Below are 21134 nucleotides of genomic sequence, written 5' to 3' on the forward strand. Positions count from 1 at the left end.
GGGGTTACAGTACATGATGCAGGGACCTCGATGGTGATAGCATTTCTAGAATTGCATGTTGCCAAACTTTTGCAATATGCAAAAACAGTTATCAACTAAAATAGATATCATGTCTCACAATATGAGCTGAGTGAATGTCTGGTTGGTAAAGGATATCCCTACTGCTGTCTTTGGGCTGCAGGTACAAGGCTTGAGGCAAAGAAAGGGCCATTTTACCACAAAAAATCATGGAGGAAGGTAGACCTTGGACATGGTCATTCAGACCCCAGTGGCATGCCTTTTCACTCTAATGACCGTGTGTCCTTTTCTTTCATGCTGTTTCATCAAACAGCAGTGTCTGTATATGTATTGGGGTTCTAGTGCATTTTTTCAAACAAGTTGTTCTCTGTGTGTCCACACAAGGTCACCACCGGTGTCCAGCCACAGTCTCCCTCATGTACCTGTAGAAGAGTGGATGAGCTGGGGTGTTTGGGAAGCTGAGCTGTATAGAAACATCACACAATGCGATAATAATGCCTATGGTTGCTATGGCAGCAGGAGGGCTCTGACTCTGGTCTCTGGATTTTTTAACGGAGCTTATGTGGGGGTAATATGAAACTGGTTTCCAGTGTGTGATTCATAAAAGACGCTAATTATGCTAAATGTTTTGCCGCAGATTTCATTGTTTTGTATGCCGTAAATGAGGGAAAATAGGAGCGATGTCGGTGCATTTAATTCAACAAGTAAACAGCCAGACTAATCACTTTGAAAGGGGGCACTTCAAACACATGATCCAACACACTAATGCTCAGTCATCTCACTTCATAAATACACTCACTTCTATTCTCTCCTCGCCTAAAATGTATTGTAATAAAAACTAGGCCTACAAATAAATTTTAATTCAAATCATCTCTCTCTATTTCTTTCTCTCAGCCAAGAGTTTGTCGCCAGAATACACAACAGATGTATAGTATTTTGGTAACACTTCTAATGAGCATCATTAATTCTGCATTGATGTTATGCCAAATGAACTTATTGAATTTTTAAAAAGCCACAGTTATTTAAAGCAAATGATTTGAACATTAGAAATGCATCAGAAGTCTGCAATAAATTCCATAGCAGTAATTAAGCATATCTCCCAAACCTATTTAAATCCAAATAGATGGGCTGGGAAGGGATGGATCATTTAAAGGGTTTCAACTGAAGCCTTTGAATATGGGACACTGTCTTCATTTCCATTCATCTTTATCTCATCCCTTTTCCAGGATAAAATGTCATGGAAAGTAAACAACCGGACAAATAAGGGGGATGCATATAAACAAACAAACATTCATTCATATGTAATCATACACAAAACACACACATAATACATTATGGACATACATACATACATACATACATACATACATACATACATACATACATACATACATACATACACGTGCATACTTACATACATGTAAATAAATTAATAAATTATTGTGTTACCGAGCAATTTGATTTGGTGACTAAGGCAGCATGTGCATTCAATACCACAGTCATGGTGGATTAAAAAATCCGCAGTGGTTAGATGCAAGCTGTTGACATTGTAAGATGTGAGATATGGCCAGCGAGGTCCACAGATATGACTGGAACATATTTCCTTCACCTGCCTCCCCCCAACACCTTTTCAGCTTTCAGTAAACATGGGATCAACCCAGGGTCTTATCTAGCCGTGCCGAAAGCCTGGGCTTTTCTGTGCTGCTGGCTGCCTCTTACTGGCTCTTCCTGGTCTGGGGGAGGGTGAGCTCCCGACTCCCCTGTCAGAGCGGAAAAAAAGTGTACCATTACGGCGAACACCACAGTTCAGCACTATCGCTGTCCCCAGAGGGCAGATCTCACAAACAGAAATCTTAGATAAGCTTGTCTGCCTGGCTCTTTTAAATTGAATGGGTGCTGAAATACTGTGGGGATAATGATGTTGGACTGTGATGTGTGTGAGTGTGTGTGTGTGTGTGGATGTGTGTGTATGTATGTGTCTGTCTGTCAGGGATGGGGGTCTGTAGAATGAAAAATGTCTTGTCTCCTTTTTCATGCTCCTCTAACCACGAGTTTGATATTTTAGCATTTTTTTTTTATCCCTTATAATTTTTTTTTATCCCTTATTTTTAAATCCCTTATAAACGTCCAGAACTGTTGGCTGCCACATCTTCAAGTTGAGAATATTTTTTTCTCCCCTCTCATCAGCTGTCTCATCCAGATCAAAAACAGAGTGGGGGAGAAGAGAACAGGCTTTTTTTTAACTGTGCATCATGAGTATTCCGATTTCTTTTCTGTGCCTGGAGGTAAAGATGTGTGCTAGGCAGAAGCACAACCTCTGCAATGCACATCACAAAGACCAGAGTCTCTGGTGGAGACCTACCCAGCACGCCTCTCCCTTTGACCGTGCAGCACAGGCACACTTGGCGAGATAGGCCACACTTTCTTCTGAACATTTCTTTTTTGGTTACCCTTTTCTTCTGAGCAAAAACAGTAGAGATGCCATTCACAGTAATCGACTCAGTGGCAGCACTGCTATGTCTGGGCATCAACTGTCCTCTGGGCCACAGAGTAGAACGGCGAGGTGTCAGGAGAGGGGGACAGGGTTGCAGGTACAGCCAAGCGTTTGCGTGGGTGTGTATGTGTGTGTCTGTGTGTGCGACTGTGCGTGCGTGCTAGCTAGCAGCGGGTGATCCCGTACCATGTGAAAGCTGTGTTTAGACAAGCCCCCCTGGGAAGAGAGGCTGATTGATCATAGTCTGTGTGGCACCAAAAAGGATAGACATTGACAGTGCCTCACTCTTAAGAGAGGTAGAGCCAGAATCGGAGAGGGAGAGAAAGAGAGGAATAGATAGAAAAGGAGAGAAGGTGTAAAGCAGACTCAAAATGACAGATATTTAAAAATGAGACATGCTCTACATAAAAAAAAATCAACAACAATGAATCAAAGTCGAAGGAAAACGGAATAGAATATGTGGCATGTCAAAGGGATTTTTTTTGTGTTTAAAGTAGTTAAAAGGGGAAGGTGGTACGCTTTGGCAAGTGTTCAGGAGGGGGAATATCCAGATCTTCAGAAGTGGTTTCCCCCTGCATGTCTGAAACAAGACATTGTTTGTTGAGCTTTAATGGCAATAAGCAGCACATTAATTGTCTTGAGCTAAGAAGCCACAGACAAACAAAGCCGCTCCCCTTAACTTCAAAGCAGCCCAATCAAACAAAGAGACCCCTATACACATCTTCAGATCTCTGAAGGAAGTCTATTTTTCAGTGTAAACAAAAACTGCGGCAGATATGAATTCATTATTCACCTGCAGCTGATGATGATAGCTGCACAGTATTCACAGGCAAATAAACAGGAGAAAAACAGTAAAATGTGGTTTTGTATTTTTGGTGTAGTAATATCTATATCTAACATCAATGCACATAAATGGACATGCTATCTTTTAGTTTTTTTTCTATATAGTACCTTGCCACGTACAAATGGCAATGTGTGACATCAGTAAGCAACAGGTGGCAATGTTAAACATATGTTAAACATACAGACAACAAAGAGGGTGTTGCAGTTACAGCCATTTCTTCATGCTTTTCAAAAAGGACACAAAAAGGCGCCAATCGCCAACCTGACGTTTTCTGGGATCTGCCATTAAGCAGGAGAGTGCCATTAACATGCAGCTAATGCTGAGGCTTATATAGTGGCCCCTGCTGCAAATTAGTAGGGCTGCACATTTGCATAATTATACCCACACATGCAAGCAAAGTAGAGGGGCGGCAGTCAAGACAGAGCAAGAGAGAAAGAGATAGAGAGAGAATGAATAAGAGAGAAGTTAGAGAGTGTACATGAGGGAAAGAGAAAGAAGAAAGACAGAAAGAAATGAGAGAGAGAGAGAGAAGATGGACAGGAACATGGAAAGGAAGATGGACAGAGAGAGGAAAGCTGAGAGAGTGAGACAGAGAGAGGAGAACAGAGAAAGAGAGATGGAGGAGAACAGAGAGAGAGATGGAGGAGAGAGGAGCAGGCAGTGGTAGTGGTGGTGGCGGTAAATTCTGTGGGTGCTGGGCTCCGGCCCATCTCTCCTCTGAGCACCGCGGGGGCAAACATCAAAGCCGCACGTAGTCGGAGATGGTGGGGGAGGAGACACTCTCCGCAGGGGATCCAACACACAGCCCACAGCCCCACACACACTGCCACGGAGTGCAGGCAAATTCCCACATTCAGTCTCCACAACCTCTGGGTCATTCAAGAAGAGATTCTAATGAATGGACACAGGAAACATATAGCAATTATGTGGTCATTGTGTGCAGTATGGAGGATTAAATGACTGGTTATATTTATAATAATAATATGTATATAAATTGCTAGCCAGTTGGTTGTTCATTACTAAGTGAGGAAATGGCACATTAATGAAGCAGTCATGTTCTGGTTTGAGGAGATATTAAATTCTGAGACACTGTGTTTAATGGCTTTATCTAGCTTAGAGAACGGTTGCTTAAAAATATTTGTTTAGGCTCGTTATTTTTTCACTAAAAACAGATTTTCCCCTTCATAACTGAAAACAACAAATCAAAACTTTTTAATTATATTTACAGGGAGATGACAAAGCCTCATTGTTTTCACATGGTTGGCCTAACCGTAAAAGATTGTATCAGTTGTTTAAAAAATAATATGTAAGAATGGATCTGAATTATGGAGTGATGTTCTTTAACAAAGGCAAATAAAAACAGCCATTATAATGATGTTTAATATGCACAGGCTCGCTGCGGGGCATAATACTTAAATCTAATTTAATGCTGTCTGAATTGATAACAACTACACATAAACTCAGTGTGAAAATACTTTATAAAATACTAAAATAATTCTAAAATACAAACATTGAAAATAGCCTCTCTCTGGAGCGCGTCTGTCTCCACATATATTCAAGGTGAGACCAATAACATGGCAGGCTCAAACATGCTGTCAGATTATATTTGCTCAGAAGAGAGAGAGGGAAACGTTTGGAAATGGCCATAAATGTGATGAAGAATATTATGCTGAAGTTCTGAAGATTGCTTTTCATATGAATACAAATGAATACAAAGCTAACAATTATGAGAGGAAATAAGTGCTTTCGTAAGTGGACAGTGTTGAATTTATTATATGCTTCCACATTTCACAACTGCAAGTTCCCTTTGATTTTTTTTCTGTCTTATTTTTTTGTCTGCCTTATTTTCTGCACTCAGCATGGATAAAAGTGTGAATTTTGTAGCATTTTTTTAGCTGTGTTTTAATAATTCACTTATCATCTTATTCAGTAGATTGCACTGCTTCAGAAACAGAAAACATAAGAGGGTTGGGGGTGGGGTGGGGTATGTTTGCCTACAGAGAGCCAAAGCTCTTGATGTTTCTAGTAAAACAAGACCTCACTGTCGGACGAACCTCAGGAGCTCTGAATCAAAATGAATCGCTCCCGTTAGCCATCTTACATGTCACTCTCACTCATTCTCACCCTTGTCTTGTTTTTTATTGCAGATTCCCCAAGTGAGCTATGCCTCCACAGCTCCGGAGCTGAGCGACAACACTCGCTACGACTACTTCTCGCGCGTGGTGCCCCCGGACACCTATCAGGCACAGGCCATGGTGGACATCGTCAAGTTCATGCGCTGGAACTATGTGTCCACCGTGGCCTCGGAGGGCAGCTATGGTGAAAGCGGGGTGGACGCCTTCATACAGAAGTCAAGAGAGGACGGTGAGTCCTACATGTTCTCTGCATGTTCTTCACCACATGTTCTTCATCGGCAATCTCTGAATCAGATTTGAAGATATTTCAAGAGCATCGTAAACTCAGTAACATTTTACATATATGCATCATCGACTTACATAATAATATCCTGACAGATACTACATGCCTCCGTAAGTGGAGTAATGGTAGTCGGTGTCCAGGGATGTAGCATTTTCATAGCATCATTATTTGTCATGGCTATATTCTGATATGATGGTTTAACTTGTATCGGACATAAGCTGGTTTGAGAGCTTCACATCGCTATCACATCACTGGCTATCATCATGATGACCAATAAGAGGACAGAGCATCTGCCATCACAGATTTATAATAAGGCTGTGGTTAGTGTTATGACAAGGATATGACAAGGTTATGTTAGTCCTATGAAAGAGTAACGAAAGAGCACTAGATGCTCACAGATTGCGAGAACCCCTTAACCTTCTGATCTGGAATGGAGGAGCTCTGGCCGAGCACTCCTGATTGATTGAGGTAGTGAGCAGCACAGGTGCACTCAGTGGCAATATGCTGGTGGCCCCTGAGAGCTCTTGTCTGATCCATACGCTTCAGCGCAGATATCCTTTCCCTAAGGTCCACTATGGTAATTTGATTTCATATTATGTCTCCATTTAGAGCCTAGAGTTTGAAATGCCGAAATGTTCTGAAATGCCGAAATGTTGAAAATGAAGTGAACTGGCAAGAGAAAGAGGCTCTCAGTCTAACAATATGAACTAAAAGAGACTAAAAGGCACACGTATTGTCAGTTGGGATCAGGTGAGAGTCCTCACCGATCTAGTGTGTCTCTCTTATTAAATAGCTCTATGTAAATGTTCAGTGTAGACCAAGAGTATACAACTCGATTCAGTGCCTTAAGTAGCAAGTTTGCAAAAATGAACAGTAGAACATATGTTTGTATTATGCATGTAAAAAGGCAGAAAGTGTACTGGTTCATGGTTGTATTTAGATCACAAGGCTCAAGGCCCATCCAACATTTCAGCCCTGGCAGTTCAGATTTGTTTACATAAGCGACCTGCGTCGGCCCTGATTTGCCCTGAAACTCCCTGAATTCATAACATTAACAGTGACATGCATTACTCACACGTCATGCAGAGCAACAACAAACAAACTCACCAACTTGATATCCAGTGCTGGATGATGACGCATTCATGGTAAAAAGTGTGAAATAAAAGCATGTTTCTGATCTGAGCATTTTCTGATGTAAGCTGCCTGGCTGAAGACTAGTGCACCTGCCTCAGGCAACAGAAAATTCACAGACAGGAACAGACAGAAAAATAAACAGACAAAAGCTCATTTATGTTACATGTAACACCAAAAAGTGACCACATCCTAGCTGTAGTGCAAATCTAGCCCACACAGCTCTTCAAACTGGCAGAGATGCCTCTTCTCCAGCTGCAGCAACTTAAATGAAAACTAGGACCCAAACACCTTCTGGAAGGAAAGCTTGTATATAGTGTGCTCACGTACTGAGACGGTGAGAGTTTTATTGCTTGGAACGCACTTGTGTTGGAGCCCCACAGCCGAGCTGATGAGATTTGGTATGATTTTATTTTTTGGCAGACCCTAGCTGGCCATTTATCACCTTCTCCCCATTCCCCAATTTTGGTCTTTATTGATGACTGTTTGGCAACCAGAGCGCATAGGTGCGGGTGGATAATGTAAAACCAATACAGACTGAATATGTTGATGAGCGGAATAGGTCGTTGCTGAATCACTTATTTGTGTTTATGGATGGGGGTTTTAATGAAGGAAGCCAATGTTCTAAACATTTCTTATATCCCAACTCTCTTAGTTTTTTCACCCACTATGTGGAAAACCCATTTAGTTTCAGATTTAACAGAAAAGTACCGGTATATTGTTTTGTGTGAGAGGTAAGCCTCTTAATTTCGTCTTGACAGTGTAGCACTTACCTTTTAAAGGACATTGTTCAGTTCCCTAGAATTTAAGGGGACTTAAATAAATGGTGCATGCCGTAGAGCTGTTCTTTTAGAACTTACCAATGTAGTGCATCTGCACCCTCCATATGTATTGGTGCTCTTGGTAAAGTTGAGTAAAAAGTAAAACACATATTTTAGTGATTTTGTTTAAGTCTCACAATGAAAACAATGAGGAAAAATCCAACCTTGAAGGCAAGTAAATGTATTCAGAGTAAATACCAATGAACCATAAATAAATTAACCATGGAGTTCATGACATCACAACCACATTCGTCAGATGCACGACAAATTTCATGAAGTTAAATCCATAGGGGGTGTTGCAACTGACATTTTCAGTATCTCAAGACATGGACCAATATCTTATAATGTAGTAATAAGGTTCAAAGTTTACGAAGTTTGACGCAATTTGAAGTGCTGAACACTTTAACTGCCAATTGCTGTCACATTGGTGTGTAAGTAAGAGCATGGGCCCTTGGGACTCCGGCTGTTGCATGTCCCTAATCATAACACAGACAGACAGCAAATGTGTCCGTCCTATTTGCCCCATCTGCATGGCATCTGCCATGGCAAATTTGTCAGTCTGTCCTTCCATATCTTTCACACTGAACATACTGTATAACTGACTGGCAATCAGCAAGTGGATATCTTTTGATGGTGGCCGTCCAAAGAAAAAGCCTTGCAGTACAATAGCGTGAAGAGGTGACGGTTGGCATTGGGAGGTCTGGTTATGTAAATTACTTTGTTCTCAGAGGGTATGTGCCCATGATAGCTCAATCAGAAGCAATTAGAAGATGTGCTCCGAACTCATTACAAGTCGAAATGAGTGGAAATGAAACTTGCACCGTAATCTTTATTGGTTTGGGCAGGAAAATTGAGTGAAAGTGCTGTCTTATTCCTTTGTTCTTACAAGAACAAATGGTATGCAAACTAAACTGCTTTATGGTTATTTTTTCTTACAGTTTTTCTTGATCGCTTTAATGCTTGCGTCAACTCAAGTTTTCAAAACAGTTAACACCCATGTCTGAACAAAAGCACTTGCAAAAGGCAGTTACTCTCTCAAAACACTTAAAACATGCAGCAAAAGCAAATGTTGCCTTCAAACAACACATCCTGTCGTCAAATCACTGTGTGATTTCAATCAATCATTATACACTGGACAACAAAATGCAAAATATAGTTCTCAAAATGAGCATTTTTGCTATGTCTGTTCTATTTCTTTCTTTTTTTCTGGTATCAGAAAAAAACTGTGAAAAGACAAAATGTACTGAATAAACCTAGACAAGACAAATTTCATTGAACTCCAACGTGTCATTTTTCACCGAAATAGACCTACAGTAAACACCATTTGTACTGTTTTCTTCACCAATTATAGGCAATACAGTACTTTCTCTTAGATCCATACTTGCAAATAGCAAGGCTGAACAGACATGGCATCTCTTATGGATAATGATTGCTGATTGAAGAATTGTGCAAAGGAGTTTCACACAGGTGTATCAGAGAATTCAGCCTTATGCAAGGAATCTCTACCACCTGTGAAAATATGTGTACCTTTTGTTTAGCACAGGGAAACAAATAGTTTGGGATCTTTGAATGACATCTGTGTTAACTGTTTTGCAAAAGGGTGTGAGAAATGTGTGAACCCAATGAAACCGTGTGAACACATTCACAAGAGATGACTTCTGCTGTGCGAAGAAGGTGTTCATGAAGAACAAGTGGATCCCAGTTTCTTTGAACTGGTCAAAGCAATCGAGAAAAACTGTAATATATGCTATGCATGATTTTGTATGAATGTACTGAATCAGTGACTTTATATGAGCACCTTTGGTGGGATTTTGCATGATTGCTGTGTGTGTTCAGGTCTAAAAGAAAGGGTGCATGTTGTGCAGGTTGGTTTAAAAAAATATTGGGTTTTCAGTCAGATTCTAAGATTATTGGTTCTCTTAAACCATATGTGTTTGCTGAAGGAAATCAGAACTAGATGCAGAGAAAGGAAAGCATGTCGAGCACACAGAGGTCACTGCACTCAGGCCAGCCACAGACCACAGTCTCCCTCCAGCTGATGTGGATCGCAATCCCTGGGTCTGGAAGATGACCTCCAGGCAAGCTTGGGTCTTGACCTCCCAAGGTTTGAGCTCAGATGAGCAGCTGGTTTTGTTCCTCCCTCCAGAAACCCCGCTAGTGGGTCTGGAGCTGTTTCGCTCCGTCATTAGGAGATAGAGCAGAGGGGGGAGAAAGAAAACAGAACTTAGCATAAGGGTCTAGCACATTGCTTAATGTAGCAAGAAGTTGAATATTGATTAGATGTGATGAGACTTAATGTTTGTTAATGCCACGGAAAAAGTCAACAGCGGGTGTAAATATTTACTCCAGTGTCGTACCTTGGATGTGTAAAAATTACACATTTTTGTTGTTGACATTTACACAATGTGAACAAGCAAGCCAAAAACAAAGATGATATGTGGTGCAAGGATACAGAATGGTGGAAGAAAGAGAGAGAGAAAGAGAGAGAGAGACCCAGAGTAATAGTAGGCTAAGAGATGAATGGAGAGCGAGTGAAAGAGAGGTAGAGAGAGTAAGAGAGGAAAAGGCTAAAAGTGACAGGAATAAATAGACAGTGAAGTAAACAGAGAGAAAGAGAAAGGGGGGTAGGATGATAGAGGGAAGAGAGAGAGGGTGATGAAGAGAGTGTGTGTGAAGGAGAGAGAGGAAGAGAGAGAGGGCGATGAAGAGAGTGTATGTGAGGGAGATAGAGGAAAAGAGAGAGGGTGATGAAGAGTGTATGTGAAGGAGAGAGAGGAAGAGAGAGAGGGCGATGAAGAGAGTGTATGTGAGGGAGAGAGAGGAAAAGAGAGAGGGTGAGGAAGAGAGTGTATGTGAAGGAGAGAGAGGAAGAGAGAGAGGGCGATGAAGAGTGTATATGTGAGGGACACGGAGGAGGAGATGGCATGCGTGTGAAAGCAGCCTGGGAGCAGAAGGAGTGGGCGAGCCACTGTGCCATGACGAGGCGTTTGGGGAGCCGCACGTTCCAGCTGCAGGCCCAGCCAGCACACTCTGAGGGTGGCCCCTGACCCCTGCGTGGGATGAGTGTAATCTCCACTGACACACCTTCCTTCCTCTCTCTCTCTTTCTTTTTCTCTTTCTCATTCTCACTCCATCCATGACTCCATCCCTTTCTCGCTCACTCTCTCTCAGGATCTTTACTGCTACCCGTCCCCTTTCTCTCACTCTCTCTCAGGATACCAAGTGCTCAGCTCTTTTTGGTCTCTCTTTCAGTCTCTTACTCACTTGCTTTCTCTCTCAGAATCCTCACTGCCCCCCAAGCCCCCTTCAAAACGCCCCCATTCTCTCTCACCCTCTCAGGATCCAAAGTGCCCCCTACCGCCACTTTTCTTCCTTTCTCAGTCTCTCTCTCTTTCTCTTCCTCTCTATCTCTCTCTCTGTCTCACTCTTTCTCTCTCTCTCTTTTTCTCTCCCTCTCTCTGGGCCCCCTGTTCCTTTCTTCTCTCAGCTCTGTCTGGCCTCCAGCTCTCAGCTCCACCGTCACATGCCCTGGAGCGATGCGTAGGGGCCTCTCTCAGATGATGCGATGAGGAACTCGGTAGAGGGTAGGGATTGGAAGAGGAGGAGGTGGGGGAATGGGGAGAGGTGGGGGGGGGTCGCCACAGGAACAGGCCACCTGGGGAGGGCTTTAGAGGATAAGTCGCATTGATTACAGCCCAGGTCGCCATGTCGCGCCAGCATGCGTGCGCACAGTGGTTTGATGTCTCACAGGTTTGGTCTGCTTGTTGCAGAATGAAGGGAGGTGGGGGTGGGGGTGTGAGGAGGCATCATGTTTAGATTCACCAGATCAAAGCACCTGTCTGCCTGGTCGGACGTGTTTCGAGCGGAGCTCAAATGCACCAAGCTGAGTTCGCTCCAGGCAGCACGTCCCGACACAGAGCTGTTTGCAGCAGAGAGCTTGGAGCCGTGGCATTTCTTTTTAAAGACCACCGACATGGCGCGAGCCCTTATTAGAGCCTTAGCAACCCTCTTCTCACAGTTGGGGGAAGCAATTCAACACTCCCATGAATACCCAATAAGCCATGGCATGTCCAATTAGTATCCCACCGGACCAACCTATTGTGCTGACTTATCCATTCATGGACTTTACTTCCGCGCCACTTCAAAAGGACTTTGCTGTACGGTTGCTGTGGGTTAAGGCCCAACACACAGGATTGCAGTTGCATTGAGTTTTACTTGTGTTTATAAACAGACTAACTTTAAAAACTGTTATTCTTATTATTCTTATTCAAATGAATTACACATAATAATGTATGAACTACTTTTTCAATACCTTGGTAACCAAACCATCATTAAACAACTAGGCCACACTCTGAATTACACTTCTTAGTGTCTATTTTTAGTTGCACACTGGCTTTTTGGAACATCTTAGAGGGCATTCTTTGGCACACAACCACAGCATATCACGTTTAATAAACGCTTACTGTATGTTCAGCACAAATACAGCTCACGTCAAGGAAAGTGCAAACGCTGAGTTCCTGTTCAGACTAGCAGTGTTTAGAGTCAGGCTTAACCACTGAACTGTAGTACAAGATACAAGTAAGCATTATGGATATTTGACTTCTACAATTTGTCAATTGCACTGAAAATGCACAGCGTTGTAGTGAAGTTGCTTAGCTGTGAGTATACTGTTCTTGAGGTTAACTTTTGCGGGGTAATTAATTTGTGCACCTCTCTGCTACTATTTCCACGGCAACCCACAGTATCTAATGATGCAGTAAGTACTGAGTGGGTTCATTAAAGTGTTGAGTGTTCTACTTGTTATAATGTAATGTCATAATGTCTGCACTTAAACATCTGTTACACCAACAACTGTTACAATATAACCCTAATGGACTTAATGTAGAGCATTGCTTAATGTAGACATAGCTTAATGAACACACAGTATAATGAAGCCATCATCTCTAGCATTACCTGGAAGCTGAAACCATGTAGCGTTGCTGGAGACCTGCTGATTTGTTAAGATACTGGTGTTACCCAGCACCTGGCTAGTCCAGGAGTTGCAAAGAACATTGTCTCTCAGCTTTTTCCCTGGAGGCCCCCCTGCTAAGATCTGTGCTTCCCTCAGTATTGCTTCAGAGATCTCAGATAAGACTTCAGTCCTATCTGATTCAGATTTTAAGAATTCAAAAGGCAAGATGATATTATGATGGTACTGTATGCACCTGCGTTACTCAATCATTGCTTTTGTTTGCTGGAGCTCAGTCGCTGTTGTTTTGTGTTATTGTTGTCGTTGCCTTATCAGTAGTTCTTTGGTAGGACATCTTGTGGCAGCTCTGTCTTAATGAATTAATCAATTCCCTCTCTTGCTTGCACAAGCTGCGGTGTGCCTAATGTCTCCGCTTAAATGACAAAGCGGCTTGTTTTCCCATCAACACTTACCATCATGGTGTGTCCCTGGGGACTGTGTGGGGATATTGGTGTGGCTGATGGAGTATCTTTTTTACAGAGATACTGGGAGCTTATTTTCCCCTTCTGAGAAGAGCAGAGCCTTGGCATGGAACCATAAACCATCAAAAAATAAGCTCCCATTCTCTTCTAGTGGAGCTGAAGATGAGAAAGTCTGAAAAACTCTTATGGGGGGGCTTACTTCTGATTAGTAAGCGTGACCCACCAAATGCACACAAACGCAGACAGATGCAAAACACACACAGAATTAGTCTCTCTCTCTCTCTCTCTCTCTCTCTCTCTCTCTCTCTCTTTTACACGCACACACACACACACACACACACACACACACACACACACACACACACACACACACACACACACACACACACATACCCTCAGCCCTGCGATAATGTCACAGTGACAAAACAGTATGGCCTTCGTGGTGGTGGAGCATCTGTGTGGCCAATGCCTCAGTGTGATAAATTCATTTTAAAGTTGGCTTAATTGACACATCAGACAGTCAGGCATGCTGCATTTGCAGATTGATTGGACATGCTAATCGAAACGCAAAGTTAAACATATTAACAAGGCCTCCTGATGACTCTTCTGATTAATTCCATATTTCATGCCATGTTATCACAAATTCCATACCAGCTGTATGTAATGCTTGATTGCCGTGCCTGTTCATGTAATGCAGATATATTAGCATGTAAACATTCCAGAGGGATATACCTATAAGGTTGGAATACATGGGGGATGGGAGGGGGACGCAGTGTGCAGTGTATTGTGCATTAATAATTGTGGATTAATGGGAACGTATTGGAAGTGGAGATTGGGGCACCCCTGGATAATAGCCATCTGGTGTTGGTAATGGTGTCGTCACTGTTATTTTCCATTTTGGATGCTTCATTGTGCCTGTGAATACACATTAATATGTAGAGAGCTTAAGTAAATACTCTTACAGTATGTCAGTTTCTTAATTAGAATTTCCGTAATTTCACCATTTCTCTGATGCTAACATTATTTTTTCTAAGTGTGCCATTACTGTGAATATACCTTACAGTATTAGCTGGATATTGTGATTATATACAGTAGATAGTATTCATTCAAACTGATCATAATATTAATTTGTAGTCAATAAACATTTTCTAGATGAGATAACCTTCACAGAATTCACATTGTGCTACAGTACTTAGTTGGCCAGAGGGTTGAACTCTCTCACAGACCTTCTGAAGGCTGAGGAGAAAAGTTGTCTCCACACAAGTTGTCTCCAAGTATGTGCCACAGAACTGCTCAATAATTATTATCTGTAGATTATTTGCCATATATAAAGAATATAAAGAGCGACAATGGTGAGTCAGTATTAATAGACAACAAATAGATTTTAAAAATGTTGACATGCTTGTGCCAATTAACTCAACCTTAAGGTCAACCTTCACTGATAATGTACATGAGCTGTTTTGTTCAAATGCGTCAGTGAGAAATTACCCTGCACCACCTCTGCTTATAATTCTATTATTCAAATCTAAGAGACACTGGCCTGTGTGTGCATTGCATGTTGTAGCTGCCAGCTATTTCATTTCCCTATGGTCTTGGGTGTGAAGGCAGCACTACTCCAGCAGTTAAAGGAGAAATGTACGTCTCAGATCTCAGCTTCTCGAGGTCACCGAGTACTCTTGGTATGAAAAAAAAATGAAAACAATCGTTTTTACCTAGCTCGAGTTACAGCCAGGAGCTAATTCTGCCAGGCAGCTACAGCACACTCTGGGGGCAGGTCCGTGAGCTCCCATTTAGATGCCCACAGGTTTTTTTTTTGTACCGACAGTACTCGGTGACCTCGAGAAAAGGAGATCTATGTGAAAACTCGCCGGATTTCTCCTTTAATTTAGGTTATGATAGAGTGTGTGTGACTTAGGCAGCATAGTCTGGGATATTATAATACCGCTGGAGAGACTATGCCCAGACTCTTCATCCATGTCTGTCTACCATTTACTGCCACTAGTCTATGTTATAATTGTGTATTGACTCATATAGGTTAGTGGGGGGTTGTTTTTACCACCATTTAGGGAAACAATTGCTTTTGTGTGTACAGGAAAAGTTAGATTGATCAGCCAATATGTTTGAATAGGATTTAAGTGTGTATTGTCTGCGCTATGTGAGGTTTGTGTGATTTCGTGTGTAACCTCAACCTCCTTTATCACTTAGTTGATGTGTATTGGGTTGAATTGTTTCTTAACACAATACAGTAATTGATTTGAGGTCACAGCCACCATTCTGCACAAAGCAGAATTACTCCATAGATGTTGATCAAAGAGACTTCAGGTAAAAAGCTTGGGCCTGAGGTTTTGGATGGCAAAATGAAGGAAAAAGTCAGTTTATTATACAAACGTGATAGATGTGCATCAATAATTGAACATTCATTTAGATAATTCAGAAGCCCTCTGTGCACAGGTCTCATAGTAATTGTTTAAAAGGCTGCACTGTGGGACAGACCACCACCTGGAGGCAAGGACGCAATTGTGTGCACCAGTTTAATCAGGGCCGGTTTCTTTCTCGAAAAAGCAACATCACTGAAATGTTCAATAGAAACAAGTGGAAAAGTTTTTCCCCTAAAACTAATGCACTGTTTCTTATGGAACTTTTGCTTTTGCCCTTATTGTAAAACCATGTAATTCAACATATATTGAGATCTCGCTCACATTCAGTGTTTATAATGTAATATCACAGTGAATTGTATGAGCTGAACCTATAGGGAACAGGAAAAGTCATTATTTGTGTAACAGTATTTCTAATTGCCTAGTGTCAAATCTGTGATGAAGCAACCACTACTTGAGGTTTTTTTCCCCTTTTTGTCAAATGTCCCTACCACTGCTCATTCTCACAGTCAATCCAACTTACGACTGACTTACGACTGACTTACGAGGTAGCTCTGTCTTCCTATAGCAAACATGCAAGATTGTTTTTGAAAAAATGTTTTGACCTGTTTGCCAAAAACATACCTTGTCTAAAACATATGACACATAGGCCTTCTTTGAAAAGATGCCTTTCCGTCAGTTTTCTAATGCCCTCTTTGAGAAGACGTTTTTAGATTCTGGCTGACCATATACGAAGGCACTATTGGACTGACGATGTAATTTTCTGAATCTATGTTGACAAGTTTTGATATCCTGAATGATCTCAAAGCAACTTTGGTTTGCAGCCCTGTTCATTGATAGCATCTTATGCCATAATTTCAAGTGGAGAACTTAGGGCTGCAACAAGTAATTGATTAATCAATGATTTGTCAACTATTAAATTATTTGCCAACCATTTTGGTAATTGGTTAATCGGTTTGTGTCATTTCTAAGGGGAAACACCTAGAACTTTTTGGATTGCAGCTTCTACAACTTATATGTTCAGCTTTACTTACTGTTCTATCACAGTAAATATCTTCTCACCATTTCTCTGACATTTCATCTGACATCTGACACAAAAAACAAATGGATTAATCAAGAAAATAATTCACATTAATTCTTATTAATCAATAGTTGCAGAATTCCTGATGAGTGGGTCTTTTAGGTGTTGGTACAATAGAAATAATCATAGGGGCATATTGTGTTTGAATGTCGGGCTGGGGAATGTTCGCACCACTCTAAAAAGGCTCTGCGGTAGCCTGCAGTAAGACAATGATGTGAAGAGGGTTTTAGAGAAGCTCTGCACTTCTCACATTTCAGAGGGAAAAGATTGAGCCAAGGTTCCCTGGTGATGACCCTCTCTTTCTAACACCCCAACACAGACATACGCACACACGCACACACACACACGCAACCACATAAACACACACACATACTGACAAAGTCTCTCTCAAACACACTCTCTCTTACACTCTCACACACATCCGTTCTCTCTCCTCTCCTCTGCTCTCCTCTCCTCTCTCCATCCTAAACTCCCTCAAAAACAGCACAAATCACTCAGTGCCACACACCTGTGAAGTGGCTGCATGGCCACAATGTATGTTCTGGTCAGAATTCATTTTTCACAAATTATGGCTCCGTCAGATCGCGGGGCCCGCGAGTCCCCTGGAGGAGGTGAGTCAGCCCGCGCCGGGGGTTTTTAGGGGCCTGCCTGCCTGCCTGCCTGCCGCTGCTGTCCTGCATAATTCATGAGCAAGTCTGGAGCCGCAGCCCTTGAGGCTCAAGGCTGCAGGTGGAGCTCAGAGAAGCGTGGGATAGATCGCTGGGTTACTGTAAAAAACAGGCTACTCACAAAATGCAGGACCACTCTCCCGGAGTATGGAAATGATATTGGAGGATGCATAGGCATTCAACCATGTTCAGTGAGCTGATAATAGATTACTTTTGTAGTGTTTGACAGTAATGTGTGTGTGTTGTCCAGAGCATAGTTGATATTTGAAAACAAACTCTGACAAATCATGACCTTCTTCTTTGGCTAGCCAGGGACAGATAAGTGGCAAAGTTGTTTATGATCAGTTGTATCAAATACACCAGAATAGAAAAACAAAACACTGTTTTATTTTGCTCTGTTTATACGCATTGCTGTGCACATTTGTATAAGCATATAGAATAAGACAGCAGAAAATGGGAAAATAACATTTAAACATACATCCTCACTCCAGATAAAAAACAAATCTTCACAGCATCATGGCAGCGTACATTTAATCTAAATAATACTCTGCCTGTCTGAAAAATGGTCACCATCTGGATTTAAATAAGCAAATAGGTAAGAACCTCTCTATGGGGGCAATGCTATGATCTAGGATTGCTGCAGTTGGTCAGGTCATCAATGGATTTTTTCTTCCCTGATTGCACGGGCATATTCCAAGATGCCAGGATTCATCGGGCTCAAATGGTGAAAGATAGATTCAGGGACCATGAGACATCATCACCAGACACAGAGTCCAGACCTTAATCCCATTGAGAATTGGGATGGAGAAGACTTTGTGCAGTGGTCAGAATCTCCCGTCATCAATGCAAGATCTTGGCGAAAAATGAATGCAACGCTGGACGGAAATGTTGTGACATTGCAGAAGCTTGTGGAAACGATACCACAGCGAATGCGTGCCATAATCAAAGCTAAAGGCGGTCCAACGAAATATTAGAGTTGTGTAAACTTTTTTTGGCCAGGCAGTGTACAATCCTTAGCTAAGCTATCATAAGTTGTATTTATTAGTATTAACTTAACCCAACACATTGTCAGACATGAATGTTCACTATAACAGGAGACACATCGCTACGGTGAGTAGGCTATGGTTGACAAGCTCCCTCCTCCAGTGTCTTTCACAGTCAAACAGACTGTCTATGTGTGAGTTTCATCAACAGGCTGCTCTGCAGTATTGAGTAAATGATTACAAGGGATGCGGTTTCAGACAACCAAGACAAAGCATTGAAGCGATTACCTGTCAAGTATCGCGACCCATTGCAGATCGATACAACGGCCATTATCATTTGCCAGCTTTATTAATGAGTCAGCTCAAAGCTACTAGAGGGAATAATAGTCCTTTATTTAGACAACACCTCTGCTCAGATGGGGCAAAGTCTTATTGATCATTTGGGATAGGCCCGATGTTTAACAAATAAGCAAAAACAACCAGGGACGGATTAAACAAATATGGGCCCCTGTGCACAATATCAAAAAAGGCCCCCCTCCCCCTGACCACGACGCGCTGGCGCTATGATTGCGTGCAGCCAGCGCTTCTCTCTTTGCTGTCGCTGTGCAGGCTGGTGCACAATTGCACACAATGAAAATATAGTACATTATGTCATATATTATAACTCAGGCCCACACAGAAATGAATTCCAGCAGCTGTTTTTATTATTAGGCTGTAATCTCCCTTTGCTGTCCAAACAGTCTACAGCAACATTTTTCACTAAACGGACTGGACACAGTTGTCATATCTGACGGACCGGTAGCAGGGACGTTGATAGTATTTTGTGAGAGGTGGTGCTGATCATATTACGGGGGGTTCGGGGGTGTCTCCCCCTGGAAATTTTCGAAATTCTGGCTGTTAAATATACCCTTTTAACGCAGTTTGGAAGGGGCATACAAACTTTAACAGAGCAAGCAGGGCCCGTTTTCTGTCTGACTCAGGTGACGTGAACATTGGCTACCTGCATGATACGGTTTTCACTTCACTGCTGCTTGACACTACCTTGCATGGAGACATATTTCACGTTAACAGTGGAGATGTTAGCAAAACTATAGCGTTTGGTAAATGGAGATGCAGATCATCTCCTAATTAATTTCTTTGCTAACAGCCCACATTATCGCTCACTCCAGCGAGACGCAAGTGAAATAAGTGTAGGCCTATCTGTCATCATCGGTCGCCATAGGCTATTTGCTACGATATAAGCTACTGTTAGGCCTACAACAAGTCGCGATTTATTAGGCTATCCAATCGCTCTGCTGTTTTCATGAACATTGCAGGAATCCACTTCATTCACCTACCCACGAGTGGGCCAGTTTCACTTTCGCAAACACGCATACACATTGAATGAGCACTCATAGCCTACCACTTCCACCTAATGTTATGCCTCTATATTTTATGAATTAAGAAGTATTTATTGATCAGGAAAACATTTAGTTTATTTTTCTTTCGGTCCGCGGTTCATAACACCATTCAGTTGTGCCGCAAATTAACCGACAGAAGCACCGGGCATAATCGAGCCTAAATTCATGCCAATTTTTGTTTAAATCTGAGGGCCCCCATTGGCTGAGGGCCCCTGTGCACGTGCACACTTGGCACAAGCCATGATCCGTCCCTGAAAACAACCATTGTGGTGGTAAACCTTCACCGGTCATGTATTACGTAAGGGATAATGTATAGAATGCCGGTCATTATGGGGAAAATAAGTCCCGACAGGGCGAACCGGACCCCGACGCGCCAGCGGAGGGGTCTTGTTCCGCCCTGAAGGAACTTATTTTTACTTATTTTACTTATTTGTTAAACATCGGGCCTATCCCAAATGATCAATAAGACTTTGCCCCATCTGAGCAGAGGTGTTATCTAACAGATAACAAGGTGACATTGATGTGATGTTGATTTTCCATCCAAATCATCATTTTGGTTGAGATTGAAATCTCAATGGTAAATAGAACTAGACATTGAATCAGCATTACAATCCTGACAAAACTCCGACAGTGCATGAGCATAGATAGAGAGACATCGAAACAACATTGGTTTATAGTTTATATTACCATAATCGATAGACCATCGATACATAGTTCATTAAAAGATATTGAAAAGTCATGGATGTATGGTTTACTGGGAAATTTTGACGTGGTGATTAAAAAGTAGTGGATTTTTAGTTGACCACGCGACGACGTTTGAACTGTCCAGCCGGAGATCATTTTGAGCAACGGTTCAGTCAGACTAACCGTGTTCAGCTCTCTGTCAAGTTCGCCGCTCCACCTTAATGGTAAGCAAGCATTTATTTATCTAACGATAATGTTTCAAAGTGAAATTGTACTACATTAACTTCGGGCATGTTTACAGTCTATCACATCGTAGCCTACTGTCTAACTTACAAACTCATTCATGCTTGAGTCAACTTAGGCTAGCTAGAAGCTACGTTATCTTTGCTGTGGTCAAATTAATGTTTTACGTTACGTTATGGCAGTTCATCATAATGTTATATTAACGTTAACGTTACTCCCAGTCTGATTTATAATTAGGCCTTCCTTAACGTTAGTTGTCAGTAAGTTAGAGTTTATTATATTCATATGATTTACATAAAATGTTTGTTGAGTTTACTGTCAAAATGATGGCTGAAGATGATGTGCTGCTGGCTAACGTGAACGCTTAGCACTACTGTTACCAGCTAGCCTAAGTTGACTCTAGCATGAATGAGTTTGTAAGTTAGACAGTAGGCGATGTACATAGACTGAATATGATTATTTTAAAGTTTCACTTGTAAGTAGCCTTCAGTTGAACATATTTATCTAACACTGTCTATCTTTCTTCTATTTATGTTAGGTGACG

At 41.8% G+C, this 21134-nt stretch overlaps 1 protein-coding gene across 1 annotated transcript in view; it reads left to right on the top strand.

Annotated features, from left to right (window-relative positions):
* The window catches only part of LOC125293603 (metabotropic glutamate receptor 4-like), a 132643-nt gene that overhangs the window by 58560 nt on the left and 52949 nt on the right, over positions 1-21134 (top strand). Inside the window, 1 exon segment of the mRNA XM_048241597.1 lies at positions 5504-5720. Within this exon segment, the coding sequence (XP_048097554.1) occupies positions 5504-5720 (217 nt within the window).

The sequence above is a fragment of the Alosa alosa genome, chromosome 4 (assembly GCF_017589495.1).
Source record: "Alosa alosa isolate M-15738 ecotype Scorff River chromosome 4, AALO_Geno_1.1, whole genome shotgun sequence".
In the NCBI taxonomy this organism is placed as follows: domain Eukaryota; kingdom Metazoa; phylum Chordata; class Actinopteri; order Clupeiformes; family Clupeidae; genus Alosa; species Alosa alosa.